This window comes from Melitaea cinxia, chromosome 1, assembly GCF_905220565.1.
Source record: "Melitaea cinxia chromosome 1, ilMelCinx1.1, whole genome shotgun sequence".
NCBI classification, from domain to species: domain Eukaryota; kingdom Metazoa; phylum Arthropoda; class Insecta; order Lepidoptera; family Nymphalidae; genus Melitaea; species Melitaea cinxia.
The window spans coordinates 19,027,645-19,045,725 of record NC_059394.1 but is presented as its reverse complement, the minus strand read 5'-3'; the positions used below and the strand labels follow the sequence as shown (position 1 = coordinate 19,045,725).

Sequence of the window (18,081 nt, the reverse complement as noted above, 5' to 3'; positions counted from 1 at the left end):
CCGTTATATCTTACGGTTTTAGTATCATATTTTTATCAGTTCGATCGCCCAGCCAAATGTCAAGCCTGCCGTAAGGAACTACATTTGAATTGAGAACCTTCTCCTTTTTTCAGTTAAAAACAACAACAATATTATGATACAAAAATCGAAGAGTAAAAATAAATAGCCCTCTTTAATATCACAGTCCAGTTGACAAACTATTTCATACGAAACCTCCGCACAGCATGGCTGGATAGATTCAAACAAAATTGTCACAAACGTCATAACACTCGTGTGATGTTCAAAATCAATTGTGTACATAAAAATAATAGCTGATAAAAATCGTCTGTTCTTTGATGTTCGTTCAATGTTCCAGAAAATGGGTGATGTATTCACTCAGCAATGTTCAACGCTTCGAAAGTTGGTCAGTTATTGTTCGATTAATTTTATCTTTGGGACAAATATTTTTGATCTTAATACCATCGAGTTTTTTGAATAAATCTATAATTGGCACTCAGTTATTGGGTACAAGTAAAGCTTTTTTTATTAACTTGTTTAAAAAAATACTTTAAACTTTAAAAACTCCTAAAATTTTGAATAAAAAAGTTTGTTATGTACGCACGTGAAAAGTTATACTTCATTGGCTAGCTGACTTCACGTTGCTAGCTTCTGCGTTGACTAGCTAACTTCAGGGTATCGTTTTTGGTGGTGGTGTTTGCGCGCAAAATAAAAATTTACTCACATCATTTTTCCCTATCACAAGTATAACTTCAAAAACTTTTTAGTGTGCATACTTTTTGCTGAAAGTACAATGAACTTAAATTATCTGAATCAGCCTGTAAGTAATGAAAGAGTTCCTAGCGTGTTTCCTTTCCTAGCGTGGGACGTAACGGGCTGATTGAATTTAGTTTAGTTCGTCCTGTAAACATCTCAGTGATGGACCAGGTCGACCTCACCTTGCAACATAACGTCAGCCACGCTGCTCTATTATTTTTGGTGTATAATTTCCCTAGCATGAGCTACGACAGGCTAGGCTTTAGATTAAGAACCGCATTTTGAATTTAGATAGGGCTATTTTTTTTTGTAACCAAATTATGTCGATAAACAGTCTAATTTGGTAGTTAGATAGGTTAGTATAAGTTAGCTAGTAGTATAACTTAGGGTTATAATTTTTTTTTAACGAAATTATGCCGATAAACGGTCAAATTTTGAGCTTAGATAATTCGACGGTTCTTAATCTAAAGCATTACCGCCACGATCCTTTATATGTATGTATACTAACCGATAAGGTATTAAAAATATAACTTTTTCTAATATCACAGACAAACGTTTGGTAAAAAAGAGTTTGGTAATTTCTGTACTATTAGCAACGAGCTTGATAGACGGAATTGCTGAAAATATGTACACGGAAGGCTGTCAGTGGCAGAAGACTATACTTGGGCATACAGTAAGACATTTTTAGTTATTTCAAATTACTTTAATTTGTTTAACAAACAATATTTTATACTATGAAAAACATGAAAAATAAGTACAATATAAAGGTCTACTTTATCCCTAGAAGTCGTTTAATCAATCATACTAAATTTCATTTCATCATATTACTTGTAACTTGTAATATATGAATTGTTAATTTTATTTTTCAGATATAAATAAAACATTATTTTTTATTTTTTTATTTTTGTATTAGTTCACCATGTCACGAAGCACTTGTTTGGACACACGCGACAGCGCCACCAAGAACGCTGTAACGGTGTTCAAAGCTTGGCTTCAAAATCATGAAGAAGCACAGGTATATTATCACATCATATAAGTAGTAAGTAGCTTTAAAATTGTGATTGAATTGTGAAAGAACTTTATTTTTATAAAGAATCAACAAAGCAAACTCACATCCATGAGAAATTTAACAAAATTAAAAATACAAAACAATGGTAGAAAATAAAATTAATTAACTCACATACGCTTCGTAAAATACGTAGTAACGCAATAACTGTCAATTTGCATTAAAAGTTCAATAAAAAACTTGTACGTGCAATTAATGTACGTACCATTTTTTTTTTCTGCTGCAGTAATACGGAAATTTCAATACAATCATGATGGAACTTTAATTATGACTTTAGCAGTAAGTATTCACATCTACCGTCAGTGCTGATACAACATACATCTTTCAGTAACTCACTCACTGAAACAATACTTGTCCACAAGGATAAAACCATGGGGTTTAAATAGTATGACCGAGTGGTTTAATATAGGATAATGAATAGTTTTAATAGTATGAGCTTTTAAATTCAAATAAAGAAATATAAGTAGAAAATTGAAATTTTAAGACTAGTTATTAAGGCTTCTAGATTCTAAAGTTGCGGTGAAGTACCGATGCATGTTAAAAAATAATAATAATAATATATGGAATAACAAAAGCACGGGCATAATAAGCCTGTGTATATATCACTTAATTAAAAAAAATCAGATAAAGAACGCAACACTAAACAATCTCTTCAGAAATCTAGCTATGGAACATATTCTGAATTGCATTCGACAATAGAAAAATAATATTACTTGCTGCGTAAAATATGTGAGTGCAAAATATAAGTTTCGAAAGGTCTTCCTTGGCTCGGTTCCAGACCACGACAGTTGAGCTCCAGTCTCGGAGTTAGAAAGTACTTCGAGACAAATTACAGTTTGTATTGTACGGTTATTTGTATTGAGACTGAATGCATCTGGTGGCTTTAAAACTATCCTGAAGAAATGGAGTAGAAAAGAACCCGGGAAGATAAATCAAGCCATATATATACAACTTGACCCGGCGAAACGACCGCCATACTTTTGTTTCGTGCACTCGCTGATTTTTTTCTTCTGTACAAAGTTACGGACATTGACGAACTGTAAAAAAATATGTCATCGAATTTGCTGTAATCTTTTGGACGTGATGCGTGCATATACATTTGGGCAATTTATTTGTTTATTTTATACAAACACCAACGACTTATTCTGTATTAACAATATAAAATCCAAAAACAATAAACAATTTATCGTGAGCTTCTAACTTAAAAAGTATACAGCGCTATTTAATTGAATAGAAAAGATCTACGATTAAAACGTGAAAATAACAACAAAGAAATTGAATTCAACATTTATACCTTGCAATAAATAGAATAAAAACAATTGAAAAGTAATAAAAGCTGTTAGTAAAATTTACTAAAGAAAAAACTAAGGCAACTACTAAGAAAAATTAGAAGTAGGATCCATTTATTAATGATGATTTTACTTGCAAATGCGTACTCTAACTGATAACTGAATAAATCTAGTCCCATCCCATAATTGATTGCACATATATATCACTGTGGTTTTATATTCATCATTAGGTAAAAACCTTAAGCATTGCAAACAATAAAATAAGCTACATATAATTAGTATAAGTATCATCAGAAGACATTCATTACTTAAATAATTCTTCGACAGTTGATATCATAAGTGTTTTATATGTATGTAGTTAAATCTGTTCTTTAATAGCATTTAAATCATCACTTCATCACCAGTTCACCCTATCACAGTCCACTGCCGAACATAGGCCACAAATTCGAGCCAAAAATGGCGTGTACTCGTGTGTTTTGCCCATAGTCAGCACGCTGGGCAGGCGGGTTGGTGACCGCGGGGCTGGCTTTGTCGCATCGAAGACTCTGCTGTCCGTCTTAGACCTGTGTATTTCAAAGCCAGCAGTTGGATGGTTATCGCGTCATCAGTCGGTTTTTAAATTCGAAGGTGGTAGTGGAACTGTGTTATTCCTTAGTCGCCTCTTACGACACATGCGGAAAGAGATGTGATGGCTATATTCTTTAATGCCGAAGCGTAGCCAGTATTTATCTAAATATAATATAATATATAAGGATGCAATAAAACATAAATGATATGAGAATGAGTTCACGTTATTTTTGGCGTTAACTTGTGGAGGCCTATGTCCAGCAGTGGACTGTATAGGCTGTAATGATGATGATAATGGCGATATGACAATGTTAGTAGGCGCTGAATTTCATGCACGACATACTAAGTCTAACTTTATAATGATTGACGGTATTAAAAGAGTAACTGTTGACTTTCTTGACGAATCCGCGGAAGCTTAATTTGAAACTGTCGTAAACTAATAATTAAATTTACATAATCTGTGTGAAAGTCGAACAGAGTTTTTTTTTTTTTACTGTACAAAGTCTACAAGTACAACCCGCCAAAAAGTTACACCGTTAAACGGAATTTACAAAGTAATTACGCCGTTGCACGACGAGGTCTTATTTAACAATGACTATTTGACTATGTGTAACAATTTTACTTGAAAACGCATATATCAAATCCGTAGAACCAAACGATAGCGCGATTTAAATACGTACAACGACATCTTTTAAATTTGCTTGCAACTTACATAATCTTGTGTCAAAGGTGATGATGGCCAGTATCCTGGTGGTGGTGGGATTGTGGTGGCTGGTGCGTGCTGTTCTGGCACTTGTTATAAACCTCATCTGTCCCGTCCTCGTGGTGCTACTAGCAGTGGTATTGCTTTTCTAACTTAATTATTCTTGTATAATAGAACATATAGTTATAAGAAAGTACTCTTGATTACATGACCATCTTGGAACTATTACTTGGGAAATGGGAGTATTAAAATTTGTCCTAATAGTATATTGAATAACGTTCTTCTGCTTAAAAACTTATTTGAGAAGCATAATTAAAGTTTTATCCCATAATTAGAATTGCAGCTTCAATAGAAATAGACGCTATATGCGTCTCAGAATCATAAAAGAAAAACTGTCGCCGCAAGATGTTTTTGGCCACATTTAGATATATAAACCTAAATTTAGCTATATAGTCTGGAAGTTCAACAAATATTTTTCTGATCGCAATTATCTACAAGTAATTGGTAAAAAATATAGAAAAAAAAATTTGTGCGTACAATTTGTGTTTTAGGAACAACCGACCGTGTGTGTATTGTGTAGATATTTATTTATTTATTTATTTATTTAAAGTAAACATGTCAGAAGTGAAACTTCTTTGGCAAAATAATTGAAAAAAAAATAATTTAAAAAAAACTAATTGAAAAAAAACTAAAGCTTTAAATTTCCTTTCCAGCGCCATCTAGTTATTCTAAACTTGCTATGTAATACTATCCATATTAATTTTACATCCTTTGTAGTTTCTATAGTACACGCTAGATGGCTCTGTTTTGTCGAGATGAGAATGTTGTATATTATACAAATAAATAAAATGCTCGTGTCTATTTGTAATATTAAAATAACCGTTATTTACACGGTACATATACCAAAATAGCATACTTTACAATTTTGTTTGTCTGTCTGTTGGTTCCGACAAATCTCTGAAACGGTTGAACCAATTTTGATGGGACTTTCACTGGCAGATAGCTGATCTAATAAAGACTAACTAAGGCTACTTTTTTTGGAAATTTATTTCTTTTATAGCTGCGAACTGATCAAAATCTTACTACTTTTTTGTTAAATTCTACGCGGACGAAGACGCGGGCACAGCTAGTTTATAAATATAATTTTATATGTCGTAATGTTTCATTCTTTTGTATGAAAGAATAAATTACTCGCAAGAACATGATATTATTTGTTAAATTATATTAGATTATAGACTGTCTACATTTCGTATCTCGAATTTCTTTAATACTCTTTAATCTAAGTATCTATTCTAATAAAAATTGAGTTTTATATTGTAATCTATAATTTTTTATGTTAAAATAAATAAATAAAAACTAATTTGAAAAAAAAAACAAAATGCCAACGTCACGAAGTGTGAGGCGGTCACCCATCCAGGTACTGACCGCGCCCGACATTGCTTAACTACTGTGATCGGACGAGAACCGGTGTATTCAACGTAGTATGGAATTTAAACATTCGTGAAACGTGACGCGGTGACGCGTTTGATCCGTAAAAATTTTACCCCACATGCGCTTATGGAAGATTCACTACAAAAAAAAACTCGCTGAACCGACGATCTACGTAAGATTGCCGATGGTGTCTGGATGAGGATAGTGGCAAACCATGATTTTTGGGGCGAATTTGGGGAGGCCTTTGTCCAGCATTGGACTGCGATAAGCTGAAGTGTATAGAAAAATAAATTATGGATTGAAATGACATACTTTTGCATTTATCACTGAAACAAGTATTGGTATAATTAATTATTAAAGTTGACTGCAGTTTAAGATGGTCTAGGAAAGAACTTCTGAGGCAATGCTATGACTGAATTAGTATTCCGGTTATTCGAAGTTGAAATGTTACAAATTAATTTCAAACTCATCGTTACAGGTCTGTATTCCTCAACTACGGACTCCTCTGCTCGGACAAAACTACCCGCTCCTGGCAAATATTATGAGAGAAATACTACTTAAAATGGCTGAGAACCTAAAAACGTAGATGCAGATAGTATTTTGTAAAAATAGTATACCGTTTCATTAAATGCAATAAATATTCTCATTGGTTCTACTCTTTAACATTCTGTCCAATATTTATTTATACTGAAAGCGAATTCATTTCTTCTAATATTATAAGGTATAAAAAAGTTATATTTAATTATATGGAAGTTTACTTTCTGGGACGCCGCGTTGGCGCAACGGTCACAGCCATGGATTGTGCCTGTTGCGCTGGCGTTTGCGGGTTCGATCCCCGCACATGACAAACATTTGTATTGGCCATACATTAGTTTGACGTGGTCTGGGTGTTCCCCACTTATCATGTACACCTGATAGCGATCGTTACTCATGGTAGGGAATATATCCGCCAACCCGCATTGAAGCAGCGTGATGGATTGCGCATACATGGGGAAAGAGGCCTATGCCCAGTAGTGGGATATAACAGGCTGAAGCGTAACATTACTTTCTGAATTTATAACTGTTTCGTGATGACATAATTTTTTTAAGTATTTATGGTACTTTGAAGACTGTTTTAATAATAATAAAATTTATTTCAAAATGATTTGTATCATTGGAAAAGTGAATTCAATATAGTTGGCTTTTTTTTTAAACGATTAATATTATAATTTTAATAAAACAAATCAATTTACGTTGGTATTAGATACTTTTCATGGACTGGGTGTCCATTAGCATACGTTACTCTATTTAAAAAAAAGTCCCATAAAACAAATTAAAAGCGCATAGTTAATAATTGTAACTCGCAAACTGAAAAAAAACGACTTTAATTAGATCGACAAGTAACACAACGTAAGTAGACGAAAAAAATTAACAAACGCACTAGTCGCCACTAGGATTTTCGAGGGTTCCCCTCGATTTCTCTGGGATTCCATCATTATATCCTAGTTTTCTTATCACGGTACCACTCTTGAGATATCTCCTATCCAACAAAAAAGGAATTATCAAAATCGGTTCATAAACGACGAAGGTACCCCGAAAATACATAAAAGAAATATATATATATATATATGTATATCGATGCCTAACAGCCAAAAAGGGTTAAGCGACATTTTTTGAGAAACTGAGTTATATATAGAGTTTATATATATAGTTGTATTCGATTCTAACTATATATTTAGTATTCAGGAGTGGAAAGTATTAAAAAAAAACAAAAACTTAACAATTATTTATTTAAAATCAAATTAAAGATAGCTAACAAAAATACCCTCACTTAGAATCTAATTATTAACAAAATAAATCACCAGATCGTTATGCAAGATTGTACTTACAAATAATACGCCGATTTAGATCCAACTAACACTATTACACTACACAAGTCGCGTCGAACACCACCGGAGCCGAGAAGCAGAAAGACCATTCCTAGAACGGCTATCGCTTTATACAGAGTGATGGTGGGAGGTCGGTAACACCCAACTATGGAGTCTTGATGGTGGGGGGTCGGTAACACCTAACTCGGCCTTCCTGACTATTCGTCGTCCTCGACGCGCCATTTTCATCCCAGGTGAACGTCTGGAGCTGTAGATGGACCAGCCGCGTTGGCGTCGCTTGGCACCGACGGACCTTCCATGTCGACACCATCAGTGTCAGTCTCTTCGACACTGAGTGGAACCCTCTCAGAAACCAATGAAGGTTCCCGATCTATTTCTGAAATGTCTTCTTCCTCCTCTGAAAACAACATTACACATTAATTAAGTTGCCCTTACTTAAGCAACAAGAGTTTGCATTCGATGTATCTACGAGGAGAAATTACAAATAGGTACTTTGAGAGCTCTCATAAAACCCCAATACGTTACCACCAGCGTTTTCATTTTTGTTCAAAACTCGACATATTCGTATCAGCTGAATCTCACTTCCTGTGAACAAACTAAGCAGACGGAAGGCGTCCCTACCGTCTATTATGATTTTATGATCGACAGAGGCGTCTCACAGTAGGCATGTCCGAATAGCACAAATACATGGACAGAGGCGTCTCACAGTAGGCATGTCCGAATAACACAAATACATGGACAGAGGCGTCTCACAGTAGGCATGTCCGAATAACACAAATACATGGACAGAGGCGTCTCACAGTAGGCATGTCCAGTCGGTACCAGAGAACAGAGGCGTCACACAGTAGGCATGTTCTAAAAACTACAATCTATCAGGACAGAGGCGTCTCACAGTAGGCGTATCCCGTAGATTCTACTAGCTAGCAACAAAAAACTCACCTTCAAATAAGGCGGCGCACGACTCTGGACACCACTCTCCGTGCCAAGGCACCATATATTCGGCGGCTGCCTGTGTGGTCTTCCCGTAAGACCCACTTAACAACTTCAACTGATATCGTCCACTAGGCAATGCCTTTATTACTCGATATGGGCCTCTCATTCCGGGGTCCAATTTCCCAGAACTCTGTGAATACTTTATCACAAAGACTAAGTCATTTTCGTTGAAGCTACGTGGTGGCTGGCGGTTTCGGTTTACTTGTAGATCCTGATTTGTTTGGTTTTGCTGTAGGTGTTCACTAGCCCTGGCTCGACAGAGTTCTCTCCAACCTTCTCGATTTTGCGACATCTCAACACATATGTCACGGATCAAGGAATTAATGACGGGTGTAGTAGCGTCGGTCCCAACTAGCAACATTAGTGGTGATGTCCTCGTAGTCTTTTGTCGGGTTATGTTGAGAATAAGTTGAAGCTTCCATAATTGCTCCGACCAACTTGCGTGTTTATGGTTAACTTCTATTCGGATCATATTTAAGACAGTCCTCACGTATCTCTCGACTTGCCCGTTGGCGTTATGCATTTCGGGCGTGATGTAATGAATTTCGCAACCGAATTGAGAAAGAAGACTGACAAAATCGGTAGATTCGAACATCCTCCCGCGATCGGTTACAAGGAGTTTTGGAACACCAAATAGAGAAACGGCATTAGTGAACGTACGGGTGAGTTCGACAGCATCTTGTCTATAAATAGCGTACAACAGGCAGTATTTGGTAAAAGAGTCAATCATTAACAAAATGAATTTAAACCCGTTTGACTCTGGTAAAGGACCCAAGACGTCAAGGTGTATTGTATGAAACGGGATGTCAGGTTTCCCCCATGATGTTATAGGTTGGTGGGGGGCTCTCGGGATTTTTTTCATGAATACACACACCAAACAGTGTTTTATATATTTGGCAATAAACTGGCGCATTGAAGGGAACCAAAAATGTTTTAATATCAAATCTAAGGTCTTTTCGGGGGAAATATGCTCGTGTTCGTCATGGAAGATCCTCAATAAACTCAATCGAAAACCCTTAGGGACAAAGCAAAGGAGTCGAGGTTTTTCGCCCGTGGGAGTGTAGCGATAGAACAGTAGGTCATTTTTGTGGATGTATCTCTGTGAGTCTAATTCACCATCCTGTAATTTTTGAATTAAGGTCTGGGTCTCATGATCCGCCGACTGGGCAATTTGTGCCCAATTACGGGGTTTAGAGATTTGGTGCACATTGGCAGAGATGGGGTTTCGGCTTAGATAGTCGGCATGCGCCATACGATTTCCTTTTCTATACTCGATAGTGAAAGTAAAATCTTGTAAATAGACCCACCATCTAGCGACTCGTGGAAGCAGGTCTTTTTTCTTCTCAGTGGCCCTAAGAGCATTGCAATCCGTAACAACTTTAAATTGCAAACCAACTAAATAATGGCGAAAATGTGCCAATGCTCTCACGACTGCTAATGTCTCCAACTGATAAGAATTATACTTGGCTTCCGCGCCCTGAGTTGTCTTACTAAAGTAACCCACTACATGTTTCTTACCGTCGGTATCTTTTTGTATCATTACAGCGCCGTAACCAATGCTACTTGCATCCGTGTGCACTTCAGTAGCCAAATTAGGGTCAAAAATTGACAAGACAGGAGAACTTGTTAAAATAGAAATAATTTCTTGTCGAACTCTTTCTTGGTCAGACCCCCAATGAAAAAGGACCTCTTTTTTAAGTAAATTTGATATAAGAGAAACCCTTGTCGAGTAATTGGGGATATATCTCCTAAAATATCCGGCCAGACCCAGAAATTGCCTAACTTGTCTAACGTTAGAGGGAATTGGAGAATGAACAAGTGCTTTTATTTTAGAGGGACTCGGCTTAACTTGTCCCTGACTTATAATTCGCCCCAGATATTCAATTTCGGTAAATAAAAAAGAGCATTTTCCCAAATTTATAGAAAACCCAGCTTCAGTCAGTGTCATCAGGACATCTTTAAGTAACTTTAAGCCATCATTAATAGAATTGCTCATCAATAAAACGTCATCAACATAGACAAGCACATTGCCAACCTCAATGTGCTTTGAAAGAGTTTTATTGATGATCCGTTGGTATACTATCGGCGAATTTGTAAGGCCAAATGGCATACGAGTGTATTCGAAGTGGCCTTCCGGCGTCACAAAAGCGGTCTTATGTATTGACTCTTCATCGACCGGTATCTGATGGAAACCGGTGGCCATGTCTAAACTTGTAAAGTACTTAAAGTTACCCAGCCTGTCGATTTGATCGTCAATACGTGGTAAAGGGTATCGATCTCTAACCGTGAGTCTATTTAAGGCCCGATAATCGACACACATCCTGTCGCTTCCGTCTTTCTTTTTAACCAATATAATAGGGCTAGCATACTGTGATTTTGAATCGCGAATGATACCTTTACTCTTTAGATCTTTAATTATTTCTCTAACTTTTAGTTTTTCGGAATATGACAATCGGTAAGGACGGTAAGCAACAGGTGTGTTGTCGGTTAGTTCGATACGCATAGTTCCAGTAGTGACAATACTTGACGCGGTACCCGAAATCAAATAGTCAGAAAAGTCAGTGATTATCCTCAAAAGTAACTCGCGATCAACGCCCAGGAGGGGCGTTTTAATTACTTCTGATTTTTGAGATGTTGTCGAGTGTATACAGCGCTCTAATGTTCGTGTCAAGTACTGTCTGTCCTTTGTCCTCACGTAAGTTATACCATCGCGATTAAGGATATCAGTACCTATTACGATGGGGGAGCTCATACAAGAACCCGGAACCACAACAAGGTCAGCCTCGATTGTAATCTCGTCAAACTCAATAGTCAGCGTTACATAACTATCAGATATGACTACCTTGTCGCTTATGCCTTTCAGAGTGCAACGAGTAGTCTTTCTTTCACACGAAAAATGTTTTAATACGTCACTAGAAATTAGTGAGATGTTTAAAGCACCGCTATCAATAAGGATATCAATAGGAATACCCTGTACAACTGCAGTGGTCAAGTCAGAGTCTCGAGGTTGCCGAATTAACGAGGGTTTCTCGCATAGATTTACGTTCCGAGTGTTTCGAGAATTGGATCTTTCCTTTGTGAAACAAGCTGATTCTAAATGGCCCGGTTTTTTACAGAAGTTGCATACAACACTTGCGCCGTTAGTGATTGAATTATGCGCTGACGTTTGGGCCCGATTAGGCGCGGAACTACCACTAGTAGACCTACACTCTTGAATTTTATGCCCTGTCCGCCCACACTTAAAGCATTTCACCTTATTATAATTATTAGGAGGTTTTCTGGGATGATGACTACGTTGATCATGCTTAGTGTGAGCGGGCTTGACATAAATTGATAGAAAGTTAACCAGGTTATCACAATTTAACCCAGCGTTCGTTGCTGCGGCCCTCACCTGGACGTCTGTAATACCTCGTATGACAATCAGTACTCGTAATTCGTCACTAAGCCCCTTAACTATCTTAAGGCGTAATAAGGTTCTCCTAGCATACTCGGCATATGAACTATACTTATCAGAGTTTGTTTGCATAGTTTGATATAAAATGTTTGCGTAGTCTAACCTACGCGGACACAAGGACTTAAATTCCCGACAAAAGTTAGTCCAGGTCCTGTCATGCGTCACCCATTCGTTCAGCCACGTGCGTGCATCACCCTTAAGACATACTGAAACCCGAGACAAACACTCTGCATCTCCCCAGTTGTTCGTTAGCATCGCCCTATCGACTTCTTCACACCATACCTCTATATCGTTTACCATAGGGTCAAAATTCGAGACAAAGTAGTTTTGGTTCCTAACGGTGCCTAGTGATTTAATTGCTTCCGTAAGAGCACGCGTCGAATCAGTTACGCCTGATTCGCATGGTAACGATAAGTGGTTGTTATCGTTCGTAGTACTGTTATTTGCTATGCTATCAGGCAGGTAGACACTGGAAACTGCATTTGGATTTGAGGGTAGTAACGGGTCATTTAAATCAGTCGAATTTTCATGGGACGCTAAATCAGTTAGATTATTCTGCACTGGCGTTAACGTTTGCGTACCATCCCTAACTCCTGCCGCTTTATTTGTATCATGATCGCTTTCGAGCGTAGTTATTCGAGAAAGAATCGAGTTCAAAGTGTGTTGCAGTTTGTCGCTTTCTCTATAGTACCTATGCGATGAATTGCCTCTAGAATAACGACGTGACCGAGATCTATCACGCGAGTGACGCCTGGGTGGCGAACGAGAAGGGGATCTATCTACATTGTATCGAGGCGCACGAGTACGGGACCTACCGCGTCGATAAGAATGTGACTTAGGGTCGTCGGACTTATTTTTTGAATGTAAACGAGAACGCGGCCTATTTTCATCATGAGGCGAACAAGCAGGAGACCTATTTGATCGATAACAAGGCGTTCCAGGCTCGCCCGAACTGTCTATTGGATGCGAACGAGAGTGAGATGTGCGTCTATCTCGTCTACTATTGGCTTTGTGTCGACGCGACTTGTCACGCGAACTTGCTCCGATATCAGACATATCGAAAACGATTATAAAATCACAAATACGAAAAATAGCAACAAATAAATCTGTGAGATATGAAAGAGAAATGAACTGGTGTTTTATTTGTATAAGTGTGGGTACTTTTCAAAATTTACTTTATGATGTGGGCAAAATAAAGGTATAAATCCCACTTCTGAATTTAGTATTCAGGAGTGGAAAGTATTAAAAAAAAACAAAAACTTAACAATTATTTATTTAAAATCAAATTAAAGATAGCTAACAAAAATACCCTCACTTAGAATCTAATTATTAACAAAATAAATCACCAGATCGTTATGCAAGATTGTACTTACAAATAATACGCCGATTTAGATCCAACTAACACTATTACACTACACAAGTCGCGTCGAACACCACCGGAGCCGAGAAGCAGAAAGACCATTCCTAGAACGGCTATCGCTTTATACAGAGTGTGGTGGGAGGTCGGTAACACCCAACTATGGAGTCTTGATGGTGGGGGGTCGGTAACACCTAACTATATATATAACTCAGTTTCTCAAAAAATGTCGCTTAACCCTTTTTGGCTGTTAGGCATCGATATGTATACGGTCGAATTTAGTAAAGTCCTCCTTTAATGAAGTCAGTTAAAAAATAAGAATTTGTATTATAAAATCTGTTTTATAAATATATATATATATATATATATATATAGTAGACTATATTTTTAGTACAGTCCAAAAAAACATCTAATTTTCACATGCTAAAATATAAAATCTTCCTATTCGTTATTTAGCGGCACTTCCAGATTTCCATCATTAATTTATAATAGCTACTGAATATATAATACTGAATATATATATAATATACGATCGAATTTAATAAAAATTATAAAAATGAAACTTCAAAAGTCACATAACGAAATATTGAACTGACTTGCAAAATAACCTAATTTTATTGATAGCTACTGAACTTAGAAATCGCAGGTTATATTTTATTAAAACCACAGTTTGACATCTAATAAAATTAATTAATGCTTATATATTATATAACCTTAATAATAACCTTAATAATAACCTTAATTTAACATACTCTAATTATACTATTGTCTATTATTATGAAGGTGTGATGTTTGTGAGTTTCTAAGCACAGCCCTCCTTTTATAATAACTGTAGATTAAAGCCAAGGATTTTATAGTAAAATTAAGTGCACCCATAAATTTTCTTTATGATGTGTTTGTGTATCACATATCGCAGATTCATAATCTGTAGACATTACACCCAAAATGACTAAACCCGGTTGTCGCCGCTATTTCAGTCGTATGTATTCTTAACCGACTTACAAAAAAAGAGGAGGTTGTCAATTCGATTGTATTTTTTTATGTATGTTACCTCAGAACTTTTGACTGCGTGAACCGCTTTCGATGATTTTTTAAATTGGAAGGTGGTGCGCGTCATGTAGTCCCATTTAAATTTAATTGGGATCTAATAAAAACTTTTTGAGTCATATTCATGTGTATTTACTTGAGTTATAAAGAACCTATTTAAAAAAAACTGCGATGTCTACTTGAATGAATTTAAAAAAATACATAACATATTGGTATATATATTTTTTTTATGTCACTAGGTCGGCAAACAAGCGTACGGCTCACCTGATGGTACGCGATTACCGTAGCTTATAGACGCCTGCAACACCAGAAGCATCGCAAGCGCGTTGCCGACCCAATCCCCAATCCCCCAGGAGCTCTGGTCACCTAACTCACCAACAGGAACACAATACTGCTTGAAAACAGTATTATTTTGCTGTGATCTTCTGTAAGGTCGAGGTACTACCCCAGTCGGGCTGCTCCATATTTTGAGCAGGAAATTCCTGCTGTGCCCTACCTCAGTTAAAAGCATACCTGTTAATAATTACAAAATAATTCAAAATACAAATCAAATTTTAGTTTCAAAACCATTATTTATAAGCAATTACGTAAATCGTAACTCATTTCCCCTGCAGCGACATTGTTAATTATCTTAATTGAAACTTTATTCAGCGCCCGATGATAATTGTGCCTCTCGTTGCTAGATAATGATTCAACGTTAATATAATACAGTTAAATAGCACTTTTAAGTTTAGTTTTGTTTGTGTTGATTTTTTCGTTAAGTTTTTCACACATTAAATTTATTTTGCCCTAAAATTTGAACCAATTGAATAAAAAAAAAAAAATGTGTGTGTCAGCTCCAATGCACGACTGGAGTTTACTCCTTCAGATCGATTGTCTAAAAACGCAAAAAATTCCTCATGTCTAAAAGAAAGATTAATACCATATCGAATGGTAAACAAACGAATCAAATAACGCCATCTATCGGAACACAATAGGGATGCCGTTATTAGAAAACGTATATATAGATGGCGCTACGAGAAACGTAACGAGGTCATTCGTTCAATAGTTTTTATTCCTCATACTTTTTTAATACCGGGGGTCTTATATGAAAATAGATTCTTAAAGAGTTAATTCCAATAAGTTTATTCCCTAGCTAAAAATGTGTGTTAGCTCAGACTCGCGACTGCAGTTTACTGATTAAAATTATTACCGTCATATTTAAAAATATAGTTATCACTTTCTCGCAAGATACGTTTCACATTAAAACGTCTTTCTTTCTCTCTCTCAAGTCTGACAGGATGTGCCTTATATGGTTTTTTATGTAGTAAACTCTGATTACGTAATATTAATTTACAAACTTTAATCAATATTATCATTTTAATAACTTAGTTAATCGAAGCCTATAATTATACATTACACGCTTTTCTTACATAGTTTAAGTTAAAAGCAAAAAATAGCATGTTTTAGTAAAAAAAGTTCCAAGAGCCGCCGACCCTTGGCAGTAAGTGCACTCGGCAGTCGGGTAGCGTGAGCGTTATGCGATATTTAGGACAAAAAACACACCACTTTGACCTTTTTTTTCAAACGTTACATAAGAAAGTTTATTAAATATTATTATAAACAATATTAGTTTTAGAATTAAGTATTTGAAACATTTTTTTTTTACTTAGTAAAAATACTCATTGAGTTAATTATTTGACTAGCCCGTCAGCGCAGTTTGACAGTTCCGCGGGTTGCGGGTTCGATTTCCGCCTGAGTCTCGGTGTAATATTTGTATTGATTTATTAATATTTATTTATTTATACGATTATAATAAGTATATATATCAAATCAAAAAAAGGTTTATGAAGCATTTTGGAATCGTCAATTCACAAAGAATATTAAAAAAAAACAATAATTAATGACAATATTGTGAAGTTATCATCGATTCGTAAATTCAGCTGAGAATTTATAAAGCCACTTCATTTGACCATCGACAAGTGGTTCTATCTCTGATACTACTCGAGTGTAAAATATAGTAACAAGACACAGATGGAATGAGACGGCTTCTTCGGCGTAAAGATGGTAATGGTATTTCTTACGTTCACCGGAGTATTGCTCTCAGATACAAGTTATCGCTTTTGTTTACTCAACGGAGATATAATTCAGTTTTCTCGCAAATGCAAAAAACCGACTTCGATTACACTGACAAATAATACAACGTAGGTAGACGATAAAAATAGTCAAGTAAATACGTACCAAAGATTACTCAAAAGGCAGTTATCAGATATCTAAAATTAATCGGACCACAAGCAAGCATTAAATTTCGATTAAAACAAAAATCAATACAACGCAGATCGACGAAGAAAATTATCAATATTACATATATATATATATATATATATATATATATATAATGTTTTATTTTATTTTCTTTTTGTATATTATGAACAGTAAAACAAATAATTGTGTTGCTCTGAAAAGAGAAGTTTTTTATTTTACCATATAAACTAATTTACAAAATATTATTTATTATTAAATTATTTACAAACTAACCTGAAAAGAGAAACAACATTTAAAGCTATTGCTTTACCAGTTCTTTATAATAAGTATTATTTAAATATTTACAGTTACAATATAATTCTCACAATCGTTTTAATATGAAAAAAACATCTCCATAGCAACCAATTCGCAGATCAAATATCCATCAAAGAACAATTACAAAATAAACTAATAACTTAAATGAAGTGTCACGCACTTTGTTTACATCTCCCCCCCCCCCTTTTTTTTTTCTAAATTACAAAGTTTTAGTGTCATACTTTACTACTGGAATAAGTTTTGTAATATGGAAGAGGTTTGATTCTGCCTTTTTGTGACCCGTGTCTACTTTATAAATTGAATTGGATATTTTGTCTACAATTTCATAAGGTCCTATTCTCAATTCATCAAGTTTTTTTCGGTTTAATTGGTTTCCGTTTTCAACGTATACATAATCTCCTACTTTTAGTTCATGATGTTTTCTGTTTTTATCAAATCTTTTTTTATTATAATTGTGTGATTTTATACTATTTTCTAAGGCAATTTTTCGGTCTTGCAAAAGACAATTATGTGTTGTATTTTTCTTCAGTTCATCTGGTAGAACGTCAAATTTTTTTTTTTTTTCTTTTTTTTTTTTTTTTTTTTTTTTTTTTTTTTGTCTAAATTATTTAATGAAATATCAAAATTATCGACTATTATATTTTCATTAAAGTTTATTTTATACTCATTATTTATAGTTTCTTTTTCATATTTTTTTGTAATATTTACACCTTTTTTTTCATAAGATTTACCTTCTTTATTCTCTATAGCACTACCTGAACTGCCAGGAATTTCTTTAGTGCTATTAGGTTGCTTTTCTTTATCTTTTATGTAGTCTTTATTATTATTGCTGATAGCATTTTGAGTTATACATAAATTCTCATTTTGAGTTAAATGATATTGTTGTATACAGTCTAACCCAACAAAAAAATCATAGTCGAAGTTGTTTTCATCTATAACAAAAACATTAACATGTTTTTCTATTTCAAAAATTTTAATTTTTAGATTTACCATT

The 18,081-nt window shown here is 35.3% G+C and overlaps 1 protein-coding gene across 1 annotated transcript; it reads left to right on the top strand.

Annotated features, from left to right (window-relative positions):
* The first annotated feature begins 381 nt into the window (after positions 1–381).
* Positions 382–6,460, top strand: LOC123654615. The gene is made up of 5 exons (XM_045590513.1): positions 382–403; positions 1,269–1,426; positions 1,667–1,768; positions 4,405–4,515; positions 6,288–6,460. The coding sequence occupies exons 1-5, from the start codon at positions 382–384 to the stop codon at positions 6,393–6,395; spliced, it is 501 nt and encodes a 166-aa protein (XP_045446469.1). The 3' UTR covers positions 6,396–6,460.
* Positions 6,461–18,081: the final 11,621 nt, after the last annotated feature.